The 15,911-nt window shown below is 37.5% G+C and overlaps 1 protein-coding gene across 4 annotated transcripts in view; it reads right to left on the reverse strand.

The window, feature by feature from the left end:
- The window catches only part of MYLK (myosin light chain kinase), a 210,112-nt gene that overhangs the window by 128,097 nt on the left and 66,104 nt on the right, over nucleotides 1–15,911 (reverse strand). Inside the window, exon 1 of one of the 4 annotated variants that reach the window (XM_083841333.1) lies at nucleotides 13,759–13,797. The exons of the other annotated variants lie outside the window; for them this stretch is intronic. Within the exon in view, the coding sequence (XP_083697459.1) occupies nucleotides 13,759–13,782 (24 nt within the window). The 5' untranslated portion in view covers nucleotides 13,783–13,797. Of the gene's footprint in view, nucleotides 1–13,758; nucleotides 13,798–15,911 lie in introns of those variants that run through there. 4 annotated transcript variants of the gene reach the window in all.

The following is a 15,911-nucleotide window of genomic DNA, read 5'->3' on the forward strand; positions in this document are numbered from 1 at the left end:
GTCTGTGTGAGCATTGCCAGTCCCAGTGAGGCTACAGTTTTTCTTTACCTGCGGAACACTAACAAGTGGAAAATTGACGGTGAGCAGCAAATATCTGCTGTGAGCTTTGAGTTTTTGTCTGGACCCATCAACTACTTAGAGTCTTGTAAAAGATGATTGGAAAAGTCCGCTAAGGTAAAACAGGTCTCCTGCTTCATGCATCAACACAGCAAGTGGAAAAACCTGAGAGAGAACCTGTTGCCTTGTGAAACTTCCAGAGCTAAGATTCAGTCTGCATCCAGGTCTGGGGGAATGTCATTGAAAAGGGATGGCACCAGGTTCCCAAAGAGAAAAAATGAGAAGAAAAAATACAACAAATCCATTGAAGCTATCCACTAAAAACAGTATTATTAAAAAAATGATCTGCTACAAACTAGGCTCCATTGTCGCAAACCTAAAGGCATTCAGTGACAGCCAAGGCCAAATATATTCAGTAACCCTTTTCCCTGACTGTTCTAAGGTGCAGGAAAGTTTTTCTAAAACTTGGCCTGTATCTATGCTCCATAAAACAGCTGCTTATATATCAATTCCAAAAACCCATAAATTTGCCTGCTTAAATGTGTCACAGTTGCAGTAGCAGATTCGGGTAATCTGATGCACTCTTTTGGCTCATGCTTTTAACTTCCAAGTCAGATCCTACTTTGTAATAGCTGTCACTGCCTCCAGCAAGGTGAACAATGAACGCAAATGCAGAGCACTCGAAAAGAGTCAGCCAGAAATAGCAAAAACCTGAAGTGTAAGCAACTGTGAAACCTTGATGGGGTGTGTGTTATTGCTGAGTTACTCATTGTGACTATAGCACCGTAAGGCTGTTGGAAAGGCTTGTGAATACCGCCTGACGTATTCAAGTGTTATATTCATTATACTGGCTGAGATGTTCAGTTCTTGATGTTAAGGTCTAGATAAATGTCACTTTTTGCTGCTCAAGGTTACAGCAAAACACAGGCAGTGAGACCAAGATGAAAACATCTACCAAAAGACTGTCTTGGATGGCAAAATCCCCCCAAAATACATCATATGTATTACACCAGACATTTTGTCAGCACAGTGTTCACTTCTGCCACTACCTCTGTAGACTGCTTTTGCCTTCATTTCCACAAAATCTAGAGTTAAGACCATTGTAGGTAAACAATTCAATCATTGAATAAAAGAATTGGTTTTATTAAGATAGTTCAATCCATCTGAAGAACAATTAATTTTGAATTTATCTTTGAAAGACAAATATTTTCTATTCAATTTTTCATACTTTGCATGCTATTTAAAATGTAGCTTTCTACCCAATATGCATGCCTACCTGCTTTTTGAGGTATGTCCCCTCTGTAGGCTGTTAAAGAATAACAGTGTATGGTAGGTGGTATTTAACAACTTACAGTCTGCAGATTTGCTGCTTCTGCACCTAACTGACACTGCTTTTAACACCTCGTTCTTATTGAGAAGAACTCTTTACCGTAACTGCCCATTTATAATTCAGAGAGAAAAATATAAAATATACTTCTAAGAGAAAAGATATTTTTTTTGTTGTTGTTGTTTAAATTAAAATGTTCAATGATAAAGAGCTATGCAAAAATGGACTTTTCCACATGCCTTGAAACTTCTAGGAATATGCAGTCCTTGAGGCTATTAAAACTGATGCACAGATCCTACACTTCATTCATTGCTACACAGAGAAAGAATTTGTTAAAAACACTGATGGTTAGTAGGGCAGCAAATGTATTTATAGTTAGACAAAAATGTTTGGAGCATCAAAACGACATGAAAACACAGTTTGCACTGAACCGGGTAACTAGGGTAACTAGTATAACAAGAAGGACAGTAATGAGAAACGTTTCCTAATGCATAAAGGTACCTGCAAAGCAGATGACAATAAACTGTTTTTGCATATACGGTGGAGAGGGCAAGCAATAGACTTTTATCACTTGAAGGTTGCCATCATTGTGGGCCTGTAAGGACAGTTTAACAAACACCTATCAGGAATGAGACTATGAAGTTGACTCTGCCTTGAGAAAAAATGAATTAATTGAAGAATAATGGGAAACAGGGCTGGAAGAGACCATGACTATAAGATCATGTACATGAAATTACAAAAAACCACTACAAATAGTTGAAGTGTAATCGTTGGTTTGTAATCACTGTAATCATTGACTGGTTTTCTTCTTGCCATGTGTGACATTAGTATCACTTTGAACAGTCATATCATTCGTATTTACCATGTGTTAACTCATTTTATCCTTTTTTTTTTCCTTTTTTTTTTTTTTTTGGTATTTCTAGTGATCTAGTCATTCCTTCTGTAGGAAAAAGGGGACTTAGACAAACAAAACTGCTCAGAGAATGCTATAAGAGAAACTGGCCAGTGGGTTGGTAGATGATGTTTGACAGCAATTAACTCCTTTAGAAAAACAGTATTTTTCTTGCTTATTTGGCTGGTTTCCTACCTTAACATTAAAGAATGCCACAGAATGAGTAACTTTTTGAGAAGGGTTTGCAGTCTGTCCTCTGTCCCATGCCTGCCTTCAACCAGAAATTGGCCATTTCTGGGAACTACAACTCAAGAAAAGGCCTGTAGAGATCGGAAGTTATAAAGGGTTAGAAACAAGATAGCTTCACCTATATGTACCTGCTGTTACCACTGAGCTTTTCCAAAAAGTATGCTTTGGACAGATCATTAGACATCACATCAGGAGGAGACTCAAGGGAGGTGTGGAAAACTATTCAGAGTATCTGACAAACTTTGATCTTTATTCTGCAGCCTGCAAACAAAATTCTAACACAGAAAAGAAAGGACTTGGCTTAGCAAACAGTCATTACTAGCGGGACATAAACTGTCCCTTTTGCAAAACTTAAATCCATCAGATTGTACCAAGAAAGCGTCAGAAGGAATGTGATTGGGTAGCATGACAAATTCTGTAATTGTAATTCTATTCAAAAAAGTGTAGATAAAGGAATAAACAGTGTATAACACTGACACTTGAAATATGTCAGAGAAAGTATAGCATACCTCTTCTTCCAGCATTTAGGTATCACCAGAATTGACAATTATTCACTTTATTGCAAGTTATGTATTAGATACGCTCATCTGAAATTCATACAGCTAAAGGCAATACAGGGCCCTCCTGCAGCCCCAAGAGATTCAATCTAGACAGTAATAGCTGTTCTGTGGATGTGGCTCATCCCACAAAAGGCTCATCCCTAAGGCTTACAAAAAAATGTTTCCCATAGTCATTAGACTCTAGCCAGTGTACTCTGTCTGCCTTCAATCAAGAGCCAAGATTTTCTGGGTTTGGGTCTTGACCTAAAGACTTATGAAGGGAATCAAGTACTTGAGAGCAGACTTAGCAGAGGATGCTAAGAATGGGACACACCACAGCATGTGCTCTGTCCAGCTTGTTCTGTAACAAGAAAAAAAAAAAAAGCTACTTCTTGTTTTATTAGTTTATACTCATGTGAACTCTTAACGTCAATCTTCAGAGAAAAATAGTACAAACCTGTGGAGATTGCAATGTGAACACCATGAATATGACCTCATCTAAGAGGTGATATATTTTTATGTAATTTTTTGGGGTTAGTGCAGATGGGAAATATGGTTCTGGCCAGTGCAGTTTTTTTGCAAGACTTGTAACAGTGTTTCTGTCAGGTTCTGACTGCAGTTTGCCATAACAAATGAACAGCATATGTTCTTGATAAAGGAGAGTGGACATGATACATTGTTAAGCTCCTTCTGAGAGTTTAAATACACACAAACCACATATCGAGAATAGTTTATCCATTTTAAAAACTTACCTCTAGAACAGAGAACCTGCCTGGCAAAGTTAAACATGAAAATGTTAAATATCTGGGGACTTAGCTACGACCTTGCAAACAAAGCAAATAACTTTGCGTCTCTTACTTCTTCAAATGAGCAGTCTAGAATTACAATTGCCTCATTTAAAACAAAACCGGAATATGTTACTAGGACTGAACATAGCTCACTTCAAAGCATTATCTGTAGTACCTACAAGAAACAATAATGGTCTTTCTGTAAAGTTTGGGTATTTTTTTTTTTTTTTTTTTAAAGAGCTGAACACTTACATTACATCTGGTGTTTAGTTTTCTTGTTCTATATGCATACAGCCTTCATAAATTAGTTCTTTGGCCATAACCTTTACTGGAATGCTAGTCTGAAGACATCAGTCTTCATGACTGGTGTGTGCAGTTTTCTGGTTATTCTCCCAAATGGGATGGAGAAGGGAGAGAATCATGACAACACAAAAATTCAGACTACTGTCTTGAAGAGAGAGAGAGGAGGAAAAAAAGCTGCAAAACCAATACTACTACTACTACTAAAGAATCAAAAGTAGAAAGAATAAAACTATATTAAATTCCTTCTCAAGATTTCACCTTTAGAAGTTTCAAACCATACATATTTTACTTGATTCCCATTTAGGGCAATGAAAAGACATTTTGCCTAGTTGGACTCCTTGATATTGCTAATGTTAACATTGGGAGTGGAGGAAAACTCATAGTCTTTTAGTCTCAAGCAGAAATTTAATGTGATACTGCAAAAACATGAAAGAGTCTTCAAGCTTTGTCATTGTACCCTTTGCCCTGATGAGAGATGAGGAGGAATTACCTGAAGATGCAATTCATAATATTCAAAGGAGACCCAGAAGGTAAAAAGAAACTTAGCACTCTCTTCCTATTTATTAAAAGCTTTTCCTTTAAAATCGTTTCAATGCACTTGTTAGTGTACCGTATGATCTTTACCTCTTCCAAATCCCATCAAAAAACCTATGGCCCAATTTCATAAGATGCTGAGTAAAGTGTAGTTTTCATTGACTTGAGACACTATAGCGAATGCTAAACACTTCTGGCTTGTTTTGGCTGCTGTGCCAACTATTTTATAGATCCACTAAAAACATTATAATATCGTAAACCTATATGTAGAGAGTTCAGATTGTGGGCCCTGGGTCTAATCTCTAGATCATAGAATGCAATTACAGAATTCAGGTAAGACAGAGGATAGGGGAAAGTAAAAATTAAAGGAGTTTAAATTTTCATGTGAGAGATCCTTCCTTAGAGTTTCATTTGGCTGTCTGGCAAACTGCAAGGGTTTGTGCAGCACCTTGGCAAAAAGTCCCTCTATCCTAGAAAGCATGGAATGATTTGATCACATGGAAGAATAACTTTCTGACATGCTTCTGCGTTTATTCCATCCCTGACACCGTGAAATACTTCTGATAACCTTTGTCAAATTTTCTCTTTTCTGGACTGAGACAGGGAAAGATCAGAACTACACGTAGCATTCAAAAAGTGAAAACCCACAGATTTCTAGATTGACATAGTAGGGTTTTTTTTTTTTTTTTAAACATTCTATTTGTTATTTTTACCACCTTGAGCTGATTAATCAGAGAGTTGTTCAGGGCGAGAACTCTTTTTTCAGGGGTAATAGCTAATAAAAATTGAACTAAGTATATATTATTTTTTCTGCTTTGTACTCATCAACGCCAAGTGGCATTTGCTGTTTTATAGTCCATGCACTAAACAGAATGAAATCCTTTTGCAGATGGTTCCCCACCAGTTTTCCCTTTGACTCTCTTTAGCAGTTCTGCATTATCTACAAGTTTTGTCATCTTGCTATTCAACTCCGTTTTACAGATTACAAAGGAGCTGAACACTACACACACCAGCACAGTTCCTCGGGAGAATCAGCATTTGTGGCTCTCCAAGCAGGGAAGAATTTATGACTTATCCATAGAAGACATGGTCTGCTAATTGAAAAGCAGACAGCAGCTGCAGATAATTTCTTCTTCTGTCTTCTACATTTATTTATTCTTTATTATTACTATTTTTGTGAAATTCATCATGGAGGGTTCCCAAAGATGCATGGAGTATTGGCTTTGTGCTCAGTCACCATATATAGCTATTTGAATGAGGCAATGCTTTCCCAGGTACCATAACATCTATGAGTCCATCTGTCCTCAATTATTTCTGAAGGACTCAAGTAGAATTTCTGAGCTGTATTGGGTGTTCAAGCTGCTTTCAGTTTATTTAATTCCTAAGTTCAGACCGAACTAATGCAGTTCTTAAGAATAGGCTTAAGCCCTAATCAAATCTTGTGGTGTTAATCATATGCTTAGATGCTTTTCCTAAATTAAGTTTTATTTCATTTAAATAATTAATTTAATCTTAATGCGTTTAAAATAATAGCGTTATTGGATGCTTTTGGCAGTTCCCAAATAACCTGAAACATCATTCAGATGAAATAGGGAACGCTATTAAGTTGGCCTCTGCCCTTTCCAATAAGCAGACACTCTATACAGAAGATAAAGTTTCTATATATCTGTAACGTCAGTCAGTGGAACTGAGGCTGTAAACCTCTATTACACTAACGGAGGCATTTTCACACAGGTGTTGCAATCCCAGAGTGGCGATGCTTTTCTGATGAAGCTTTAATAAATCATTCTACCATAAGCAACATATGTCTTTCTACTTCCCCCACATTGTAGCCAGATGACCTGTAGCTATTTAGAACATGAGGAGAGCTTTATACAAACCACCCATATAGCTCACCTGGAACTTTTTGTCTCTAAGTACAAGTTTTCTGAATTTAAAATGGGATTACAAGCAGACTGGATCTCTGTATTTTTTAGATCTATCTTTAGTCTCCAAAGTTTCCCCTTAAAAAGAAAACAACATCAGTTTGACAATTAAAATGCAGTCAGATGTCACAAACCTTTGATAAAGGCTAAGAGAAAGTTTAGGCTATTTCCCCATCACCACCCATATGCTGTCCTGGCTCCCTCCTACTTTTCTACAGTTGCACATTTTTATACAGATGAGAAGGTCTCTACGAAGTGGTGAAATTCTGTTACTTCATCACAAGGAGATTGAAGAGTGCGCAGGATACTGAATTATGTACAAACTGAAGACAATCTCAGTTCCAAAATACACAGCTGTTGTGTGGGAAACTGTCACTCTAACTTCATAGCTGAGCATCTGAGACACAGAGACACTCAGAGACTTTGCCAAATTCACATTATAAAGGAATTAGCTTTGTACATTTAGTAACATTAGATCAAATCATCTGACCATATTTTCTCCTTGCCAACAAGGTTGTTATTGCAGAGATCAATAGAAGGACTAAACTGAAGTTGTAGCACAGGAGAACAGCTGCTCTTCTGATGATGAGTGAAACCCATCAACCTCACGTTAATGTGGTTGTATAAAGGTATCGAAGTGCACAGTATTGAGTAAAGATGGTCCAGACAGAACAGGTACAGTCTTTGCAGCAAAATGAGGAACATGTAAAGTAGTGTTACAAATGACAGAAAATTAACTCACCACCACAGGAGAATATGAGCAACATAGTAAGATAGGACCTGGTCAGCTCTCTGTAACTCCAACACTGCCATACAGCTCTGCAAAATAGAATAGTCTGCAGAATGGGCCAAAAAAAACCTCAAAGCACAAGAGCTCTAGGCAAAACAAGGAAGATGAACTTTGCAGCCTTCTTTGGGTGAAACTCTAATCAATTTTAACGAGAATTTTCTCTGCTTCTGAGTCTCTCCTTAGAAGAAAAAAAATAACTGCAAAGAGGAAGCTTTCTTCCCATGGACCAACTGGTGTCAAGGCCTTTTAATATGTGTTAAATGTTATGAGGTGCTGAATAGTTTGAATAATTTAAAATTCCCCAAATGCAAAGAAATATCGGATCTGTGTGCGTGGTTATGGGTCATTTAGGATTATGCAGTAAGAACGTAAATGAGTTCAAAGAGAAACAACCATGGCTGCTGAATGGAAATAGCTTGTGCTAATTGCTCCACATACCCCAATAAGCTCCTAAAATGTGCCCTCATTCCCTATCCTTCTCTTCCTCTCCATTTTTGGTGATTCTGAATCAAGATATCTATCAGGTATTGCTAAATGAAGCAGCTGCTTTAAGTCTGTGAATGGGTGTAGAAGCATGCCAGGAGTCCTGACAGGACCAGTGTTCATTTCAGAGCAGCAGCAATGTCTGCTACAGGAAACAAGGTTTTAAAAAAACGGTCCCAAGTTTTGTTGTGATGTGAGAGCTGTCAGAACAGGAGCAGTTCATTCATTTCCACTTCAACAGGACAGCCTGATTTACTGTGTTTGCTGCTACTTTTTTCCATAAATTTCATTTGGCAGCACTAGAAGAAAGACTGAAACAATGTAGTTTAACACAAGAAAAACAAAATGTTGGGAAACTGTCTCCTCTCTTCACATCAAAAAACCGTCAGCTTTTAATGCCTGAGAAATATCTTTACTTTCGGTTGTGAATCCCCCATGCAGTCACCACTCAGAAAGGTGGAAAAGATTGCTTAGACCAAGTGCATAGATGAGGAAACCCCCTGACATGTACAGGGTGAAATTTCACTCTGCCGTAAGCAAAATGTTTATGTCCCCACTTTGGAGGAAAACTATAAATATTTAGCTCTTTTATCTGACAGAATTGATTACGGAATCCAAATACTCTGAGCCACAGCTTGTCTGCAACATCAGCAGGTCAAAAAACTCTGCTGATACCAAAAACAAACAAAAAATAAAAACAAACAAACAAAAAACCACAAACCAAACCAAAAAACTAAACTGCATCAATAATCTACAGAGAGCAATGATCCCTTCATAACAATGATGTTTGGCTTTTGAATTGGCAGTCACTTTTTAAAGACAACAATGTACTCTGCTTCTTGCCTTTCTCAAGGCAATCATCATCATTCACTGCAACAACACACAAAAAAACTATTTTTCCATTGCATACCCTTTCTGGAAGACTGAAAGATTATTATTTTTTCTTACCAATGTGAAGTTTCTATCTTAGTATGATGTGAATTGGTTTTACATGTCACCAAATACAGGTGGCCCAACCCTCTCACAGGAGCTAAGCCACTGACCAAGACAGCTTGCTTGTATGTTCATATATTCCTGGCTAGGAGACACTATTCCCCAACGTGCAACACCAATACATGCTATCTGTAGGTAATGAATCTATATAAACAGTGTGAATGACCTACTGTTGAAAATTAATAGAAAAATAAGTGCTCACTGTACTCAAAACACACAGCAATATTCTTGGAGCTCTGAAGTTTGTAACTAAGGGAAGCAATCCTCATTTTTAGTCCGAGGTGGTAGCAAAATGTCTTTGCTTTGAATGAATGTGCCCCTGCTTTATCAATTTCCAGCCACACAAATATTATTTTCCTGCAATTTAGCACTCTGTCAGTGGCCACAGAAAATGCTAAAACTGGGTTTTGTTGCTGAACTAACTGCACAGTTGTATGTTCATGTACAGTCTGTCTGCTGATAGTGACAAATGCTGCTGGCAAAGGCAATAGTCTGGAGAGGTTATAAAAATTCTCCTCACTTGTATGTACTGCTTCTTTGTTAATGCTGCTTTGCAGAGCTGGCAACCACAATGAGCATGAAATGTCATTTGTTTTAAATTTCATTAAAAAGTGGGACTGATGAGATGACAAATTGGTAATAAAATGCAATGTAGAATTGTTAAGATATGAATACGTTGGACAGCCTAAACATCTAGAATTTCTTCTTGCACTGTTTATTCTGTAATGTGCAACTTACTGCTAGGCATTAAATAATTAAGACATCCATACAGAAGCCCATTACAAACTGCTCCTCAACAACTTTCAATGATGTTTTTATCCTATAACCGTCTGCAAAAAATAAGCTTCCCAAGCTTAACATATGTACTTTTTAATAACAGCTTAGCAGAGATAACTTATAAAGTACAAACTGTATGAGTTTAAACTGTATTAGCATATAAACTGCTGTGTTTAAAATAAAAAATCAAGGGCTGAGCAGCAACAGTTTAAGAGAGAAAACCCTCGAAGTACTAACTGAAATACTAAATAAATTGATGTGTCTATGAATTTCTAGCTCAACAGTTCAGAATAAATATTGATAGACCTGCTGAGTTCAAGAGAAATTTTGTGGGCTTGCCTCTCCTTTTTAATGCTTTCTCTCAAAACTAAAAGTGCTGTGATCTTGGTAAGAACAACACACACGTGCACTCAAAAAACAGCTATATTTGTTTAGGTTGTGAAAAAAGTGCTTACTCTGCATATGCTTTCAATCGAGCTCCACTTAACTGCAGTTGCTGGCATTCCTGTTGAGATTTGAACAAATCCGACATAATGGTTTCCATTAAACCTGTGGGTAATAGTCTCCTGAACAGACAAATCTTTGTCTACAATTCTGTCCATTAGCATATCCCAACATGAATACAGACTAGTTTTTGTGTCAAGGCACTGAGGACCTACTTCTGCTATTCTGTTTTCATCGAGTGATGCTCTAGATCAACAGCAGTCACCTAGATATTGGTAACATTCTTATTTATTGGAAATCTTAACTTTCTCTTCAAAAATCAGAAGATACTTATCTCCAAGAAGGATAGGATCACATCTAAGGTAGTGGATGGGAACCGAACTTCTGGAATGCACAGTTCAATGCTGAATCCAGGCATGTATTTCTGTATGATCTTGTACAAACCAGTAGATCTCACCATGCTTCAGTACTCCAAACAAATGTCACAGAGGATAACAACAACTATTTTCTCTGTTGTTTTAGCTAGAAAGGTCATCAGAGAAAAGTCCAACTCTAGACTGGCCTATGTACATGTTAAATGCTATCTGCAAACATAGAGTAAGATTCCCATTCATTTATGCTGTTTCAGTGGTACCATGAAATAAGCAAAAATCAATATCATTTACCATAGTTCTTTAATTTGTATTTCCAAGATTTTATCATATTTTTTCTTCCAGTGCCCTGGCTTTTATCATCACTTTGTTATGAAATATTTATATCTGCCTTCCTGCAGAGACAAACTTCTGAGTTATTCTTTTATAAAGCAACACCAGAACTTACATAAGCTGCAGAATCAAGCTTAAGTATATTTAACTCTTGTTCCAGGGTGCTCCCAGAACAAAAAATTCTTAATTCATTGTTTGTCTGATGAGTGTGGGAATGTGATATAAATGATACAAGATGCCAGATACTACTAAAAGTTATAAACTTTTAGTATGCATCACACTAATATTCTAAAGTTTTGCAAAATCAATACAAATAGTACATGCAGCATAACTATAGGCCTGCTTGTATATTATGGGGCACTTAGAAAGAACAGCAGCCTCTCAGGCCCCGCAGTTACAATTTGAGACTCTACTGTACAGCTACAAGAAAATTACCATTCTAATTGATTCAACATGAGTCAGGAAAGCACAGAAATGGGTGAAATAAGCTCAGTTATTCTGTCACCAACAGCCAAGTGACCATAAGCAGAATTATTTAATTTGTTATTCTTTGAGTCCCCATTTTCTTAGGACCACATGTGCGGATTGTTGTCATCTTTAACTGAAAATTTCTTGTATATGCTACATATTAGCATAGTATTTCACTAAGCTCAACTGTTACACTTGTAATGAGCAATATATTCCATAGAGTAACATTCACTGAAGTACTGTGAAAAGGTGCAGAAAAGCAAGGGAAATACAGAAATACTGATAAAAAAAATATTTCCTCATTTCACCTCATTCCACACATGAGTTACAAAAATCTCTATAAAGCATCAACGACATGCAAAGCTGACTTGGAATTTGCACCAGCTTTAAGCAAAGCTTTTTTGAAGACAAGGATTGCTTTGTTCTGTCTGGCTACAGGTTTATAGCAATGCATTGATTTACAGAGAATAAGACTATCTTCATCACCAGAAAGTCTAGAAAAAGATTTTTTTTTTTTTTAATGTAACAGTTCTGGGTGTTCACTCTCATGCATAATCATGCATAGTCCTACAAGCCCTTTGAAGAAGAAAGGCGAAAGAGCCTAGATCATCTCTAGAATCTCAGTGTAACACATCCTTAATGTGGGAAGGGTAGCCCAGATGTCAGATTGATAACTTGTGAGTCAAGAAGAATGATTTAATTCCCTGCTCTTCCCCTGATTTGTAGCAAGCCTTGGAAAAGTCACTGGGAGTTAAATTCACAGGAATTTGAAGGAATTTGATTCCAGGAACATCTCTAATTCCATATTCAGTAACTAAATGCAGAAACTTGGAAATGAGGTCCTTGGGAAATTGGTCACTGAAGAAGCTGGTCATATTCCATCTATTCCATCCTGTATCATAAAGAATTAGAGAAAGTTCCGTCCAACATAACCAAAAAAAAAAAAAACCAAAAAAAAAAAAGGCAGTTACTGACAGACAATAAATTGTCTGTCAGATTTCCTAGTATATATTCAATATATTTGGGCCTTTATTCAACAATTCAAGACCCTTATACTGGACTGGTCATCTCAGGGATTACAAGTCAGTGGAATACCTCGATTTTCCAGCTCCTACTAGTGCAGAGAGCTTTCACACATAACCTCTGACAGCAATAACAGTGACAGCATCTCCTCATCAAGCACTGCCCCAACATGTCAACATCTCTCCTTTTCCAGAGGTTATTTCCTCCACATGAGAGAAGTACATACAGAATACAGTATATTCACGTGTGATACTGAACTATGAACTGAGATTTCTTTTGGCTTAAAAACCATGATGAAGGCAGGTTTGTCCCCAGACACTATGCAGTGAGCTCTGGCAGCTATGGCACAGAAATATGTGCTATTTCAGGCACACACTAGAGATTCAGTAACCTCCAACAATGTAGTGATAACGTCCTACAGACTGAACATTGAAAACTAAACTGAACACCTATGGAAGTAAAACCTTAATTAACTACAGAATTTATTTATTTATTTATTTATTTTTAGTAGAAAAAGAAGTTTATAGACACAAAGAGCTTACAGGATAGTGAAAACATTTTTCTTGAAATTACTACCTAGTGTACATCAAAATTTTTTTCAAGCCTGCTTACAGATCTGGTCTCTATTCTGTGAAATCAGTATAGCTATTTCCCTACCTTGAAGGATGAAAGAGCACTGAGCACTCAGAAATTAAAGATATTTAAACTCAGATAAAATCCATAGCAGTAAATTTGCTCTGAAGTCCAAGTGCCATGGTTAGTACATTTTCATACCTGTTGGCAGCAGCATCAGCAGAGTCACTGCTGTTCAATGGTTCCATGTTATCCATCTAGGATATCATTTTCACAAGAAATACTCTCTGAGGAAGAATTCTGAGCATTTTACTGAGACTGAAGTCTCAGAAAAAGAAGGACATAGTAAGTCTACAGGCTGCTTTACAGTAGATTATCCTTTTTTATTGATATAATTTACCTGGTTCCTTCATACTATAGGTCATACCAGTTCACCTTAAAGGTTTTCTCCTACCTGCCCCAACTTGTGCTCTTTGAGCCTGCTTGTCACACCAAGCTGCTTTCTCCAGCAGTGAGACTGAAACATTTATTTAAATAAGGAAGCACAATGCTACATGATGAGTGTTATTGCCAATGGAGTTGACCACAAAAAAGACATGCACTAGCTCAGAAGAGGGAAGGAGTCTAGCCTGGAAAAGATGATGTTATTTTTCAAATTAAAAGCAGAATTGAAAAATCTAATTAGACTTAACTGAAATTTGAGAGATTCACAATTAACCGTCATGGGACAAGAGAAATAAGAAGAATTATACTGACTGCTTTTTTTGATTTTTGTTTAAGGACTACAGAAAAATAACAAGCTCAGAAGTCCCTACCGAAGAACTCTATTGTCTTCAAGATCAACTCTAAACATATTCTTATGGGTAAATCCTTAAATAACCACACTTGCCTTTCTTAGCTGATCCAAAGCCATGCATTCCGATAACACATATCAGTAGTGGGTGATCCCAAAACAGATGTCTACAATAAAATTTCCAGAATCAAAAGTTTGTTGTTCTCCCTTCCCCTCATCTCAAACTGGGAGCAGGTAGATTCAATTAAATCACATGATTTTTATTGTCTTGTTCCTCATGGGATTTTCATTGCATCCATCTAAAAATCCAAAACAATTGGAAGCATGTTAAAGTAAAGACAGAAAGAAAAGTTACTGGCCAAGAGCAGCACAAATGCATGTTCTGGCTTCAGTTAAAACAATGCTTGTTTGTGTAGGTACAACACAAAGTCAGAGATTCTCTCTAGCTCATATGTAAATTAGTTGAAGGGCTCTAAAATCATCCTTACTAGATTCACTATTATTATCAAAACCAAAAACAAACAAACAAACAAAAACCCTGATTTTTATGTTCCTTTAATTACAGCAATTGCCAACAAGTCAACCAAGAACGGGAGCCAGTCTTCCTGCCATTGCACAGAGTAGCTCCTGTTCACAAATTATTCTAGATAAACAATTAAGATGGGCAAGGAGATAAAAAGCAAACAGAATAATATATATGATAGTGGCAAATAGCACATTTTTTCCATAATTTGGGGGTGGGTGGGTTACTGAAAGCAGTCTCAAATACACACACACAAAATCAACATTGTGCTGAAAAACGGCAATTGAGGGTAGGGATACTGTATATCCAGTCTTCCCCCATCATGGCCTCTTTCCTGCTTAGAAATTTTGTCTGGGTGGAATTTCAGAATATTTAACGTTGTCTAGGATTTCTGAATGTCTGGCAGCTTGGAACAACTCTGCAAAAGGTCTGACCAAACTGAGCTGCCAAATATCCAGAAGTCTTGGCTGTTGCTTCAGCACGTGCACAGACCAATTGCAAGGGACAGTGGACTACGTCCAGTACTTTGGGAATCATTGGACACACTGCACACATACTAAACAGACAATCCTTATATACCAATATCTGGAAATTCCTGAATATAAACATGATGGCCGTGGACAGGCAGACAGGTAAGGAGTGAATTTCTGAGCTGAAGAGATTGAAAGACAGAATTGGAGCTAACAGCACCACAACTGTCCAAAATCAAGAAATTTCTTGAGCAGTAACTCCTACCTCTGCAGGTTTTCCTGAAGGAAAAATAAGCAAGGGAACAAAAATAGGTGTCCCACACAAGGGTGCTTGTATCATTTGATGAAGTGTCTTCAAATAATTCTGTATGCAGATAACGCCATATGGGAAAACAATTGTGACTGAATCCCACTTTAACCACTTCCCAGCAGGGCAGCAGTCTCCCATAAAAGCATGGATCTTTCCTGAGTTTCTTCCTCATACAGCTTAGAACAGTCACCCCTCCAGGAAGTACAGATCCAAAACCACTGGCAGCTTCATGCAATTAGCTGCCTGGTATGTTTTGTAACAGAAAACATCTCATGCCAACAGCAAAGGATTTTATGCCGTGTCATCATCTTCTGTCATCATGTGGGCTTCTCTCATTTCAGATTCTGCCATCTCAAATCCAGACATACAATGTAATTAAGGCATACTTCTGGAGTGTCTGCTGACTGAAACTTGAAAATGGAGCACGCGTTTGCAGCTTAAGTCCAAAGCAAAGGGCAAATGACAAAGGTTTTGCCATGAAAAGCTGGTACAGCAGCCAGAACGTAACAGGTTGGTTAGATCTCAGTTTTTCCCTTAGAAGGTAGTCATTTTCTCCATTGTCTCTTGTTTCTCCCTGTCTGATCTCAGACAATTTCCTCAGGCAACATATTTGAAAGAGTACCTGTGCAGCCAGCAGCAGCAAAAGCAGCTCAGACATTGGCAAGTTCACACATATCATTGGCCTTAACTATGATTCAAACAAACAGACACAGGTTGGGTGTTGCAGAAGAAGAATGACAGAAGGAAAACAAGAAAGAATGTTAACCACGGGCAGGATTTGACATTAACCTGGCTAGTCTTAATATTTACCATTCAGCTCCCTTATTTGAGGGAGGATGGAATGGGAACAGCAGGACAATAACTACTCGGTGGGCATCAAGCTCTGAACTACATACCCCAACATCTGCACAAACTCTGAACTACATCTGTCAATACATGACTTCTA

This window comes from Anser anser (genome assembly GCF_964211835.1).
Source record: "Anser anser genome assembly, chromosome: 6".
In the NCBI taxonomy this organism is placed as follows: domain Eukaryota; kingdom Metazoa; phylum Chordata; class Aves; order Anseriformes; family Anatidae; genus Anser; species Anser anser.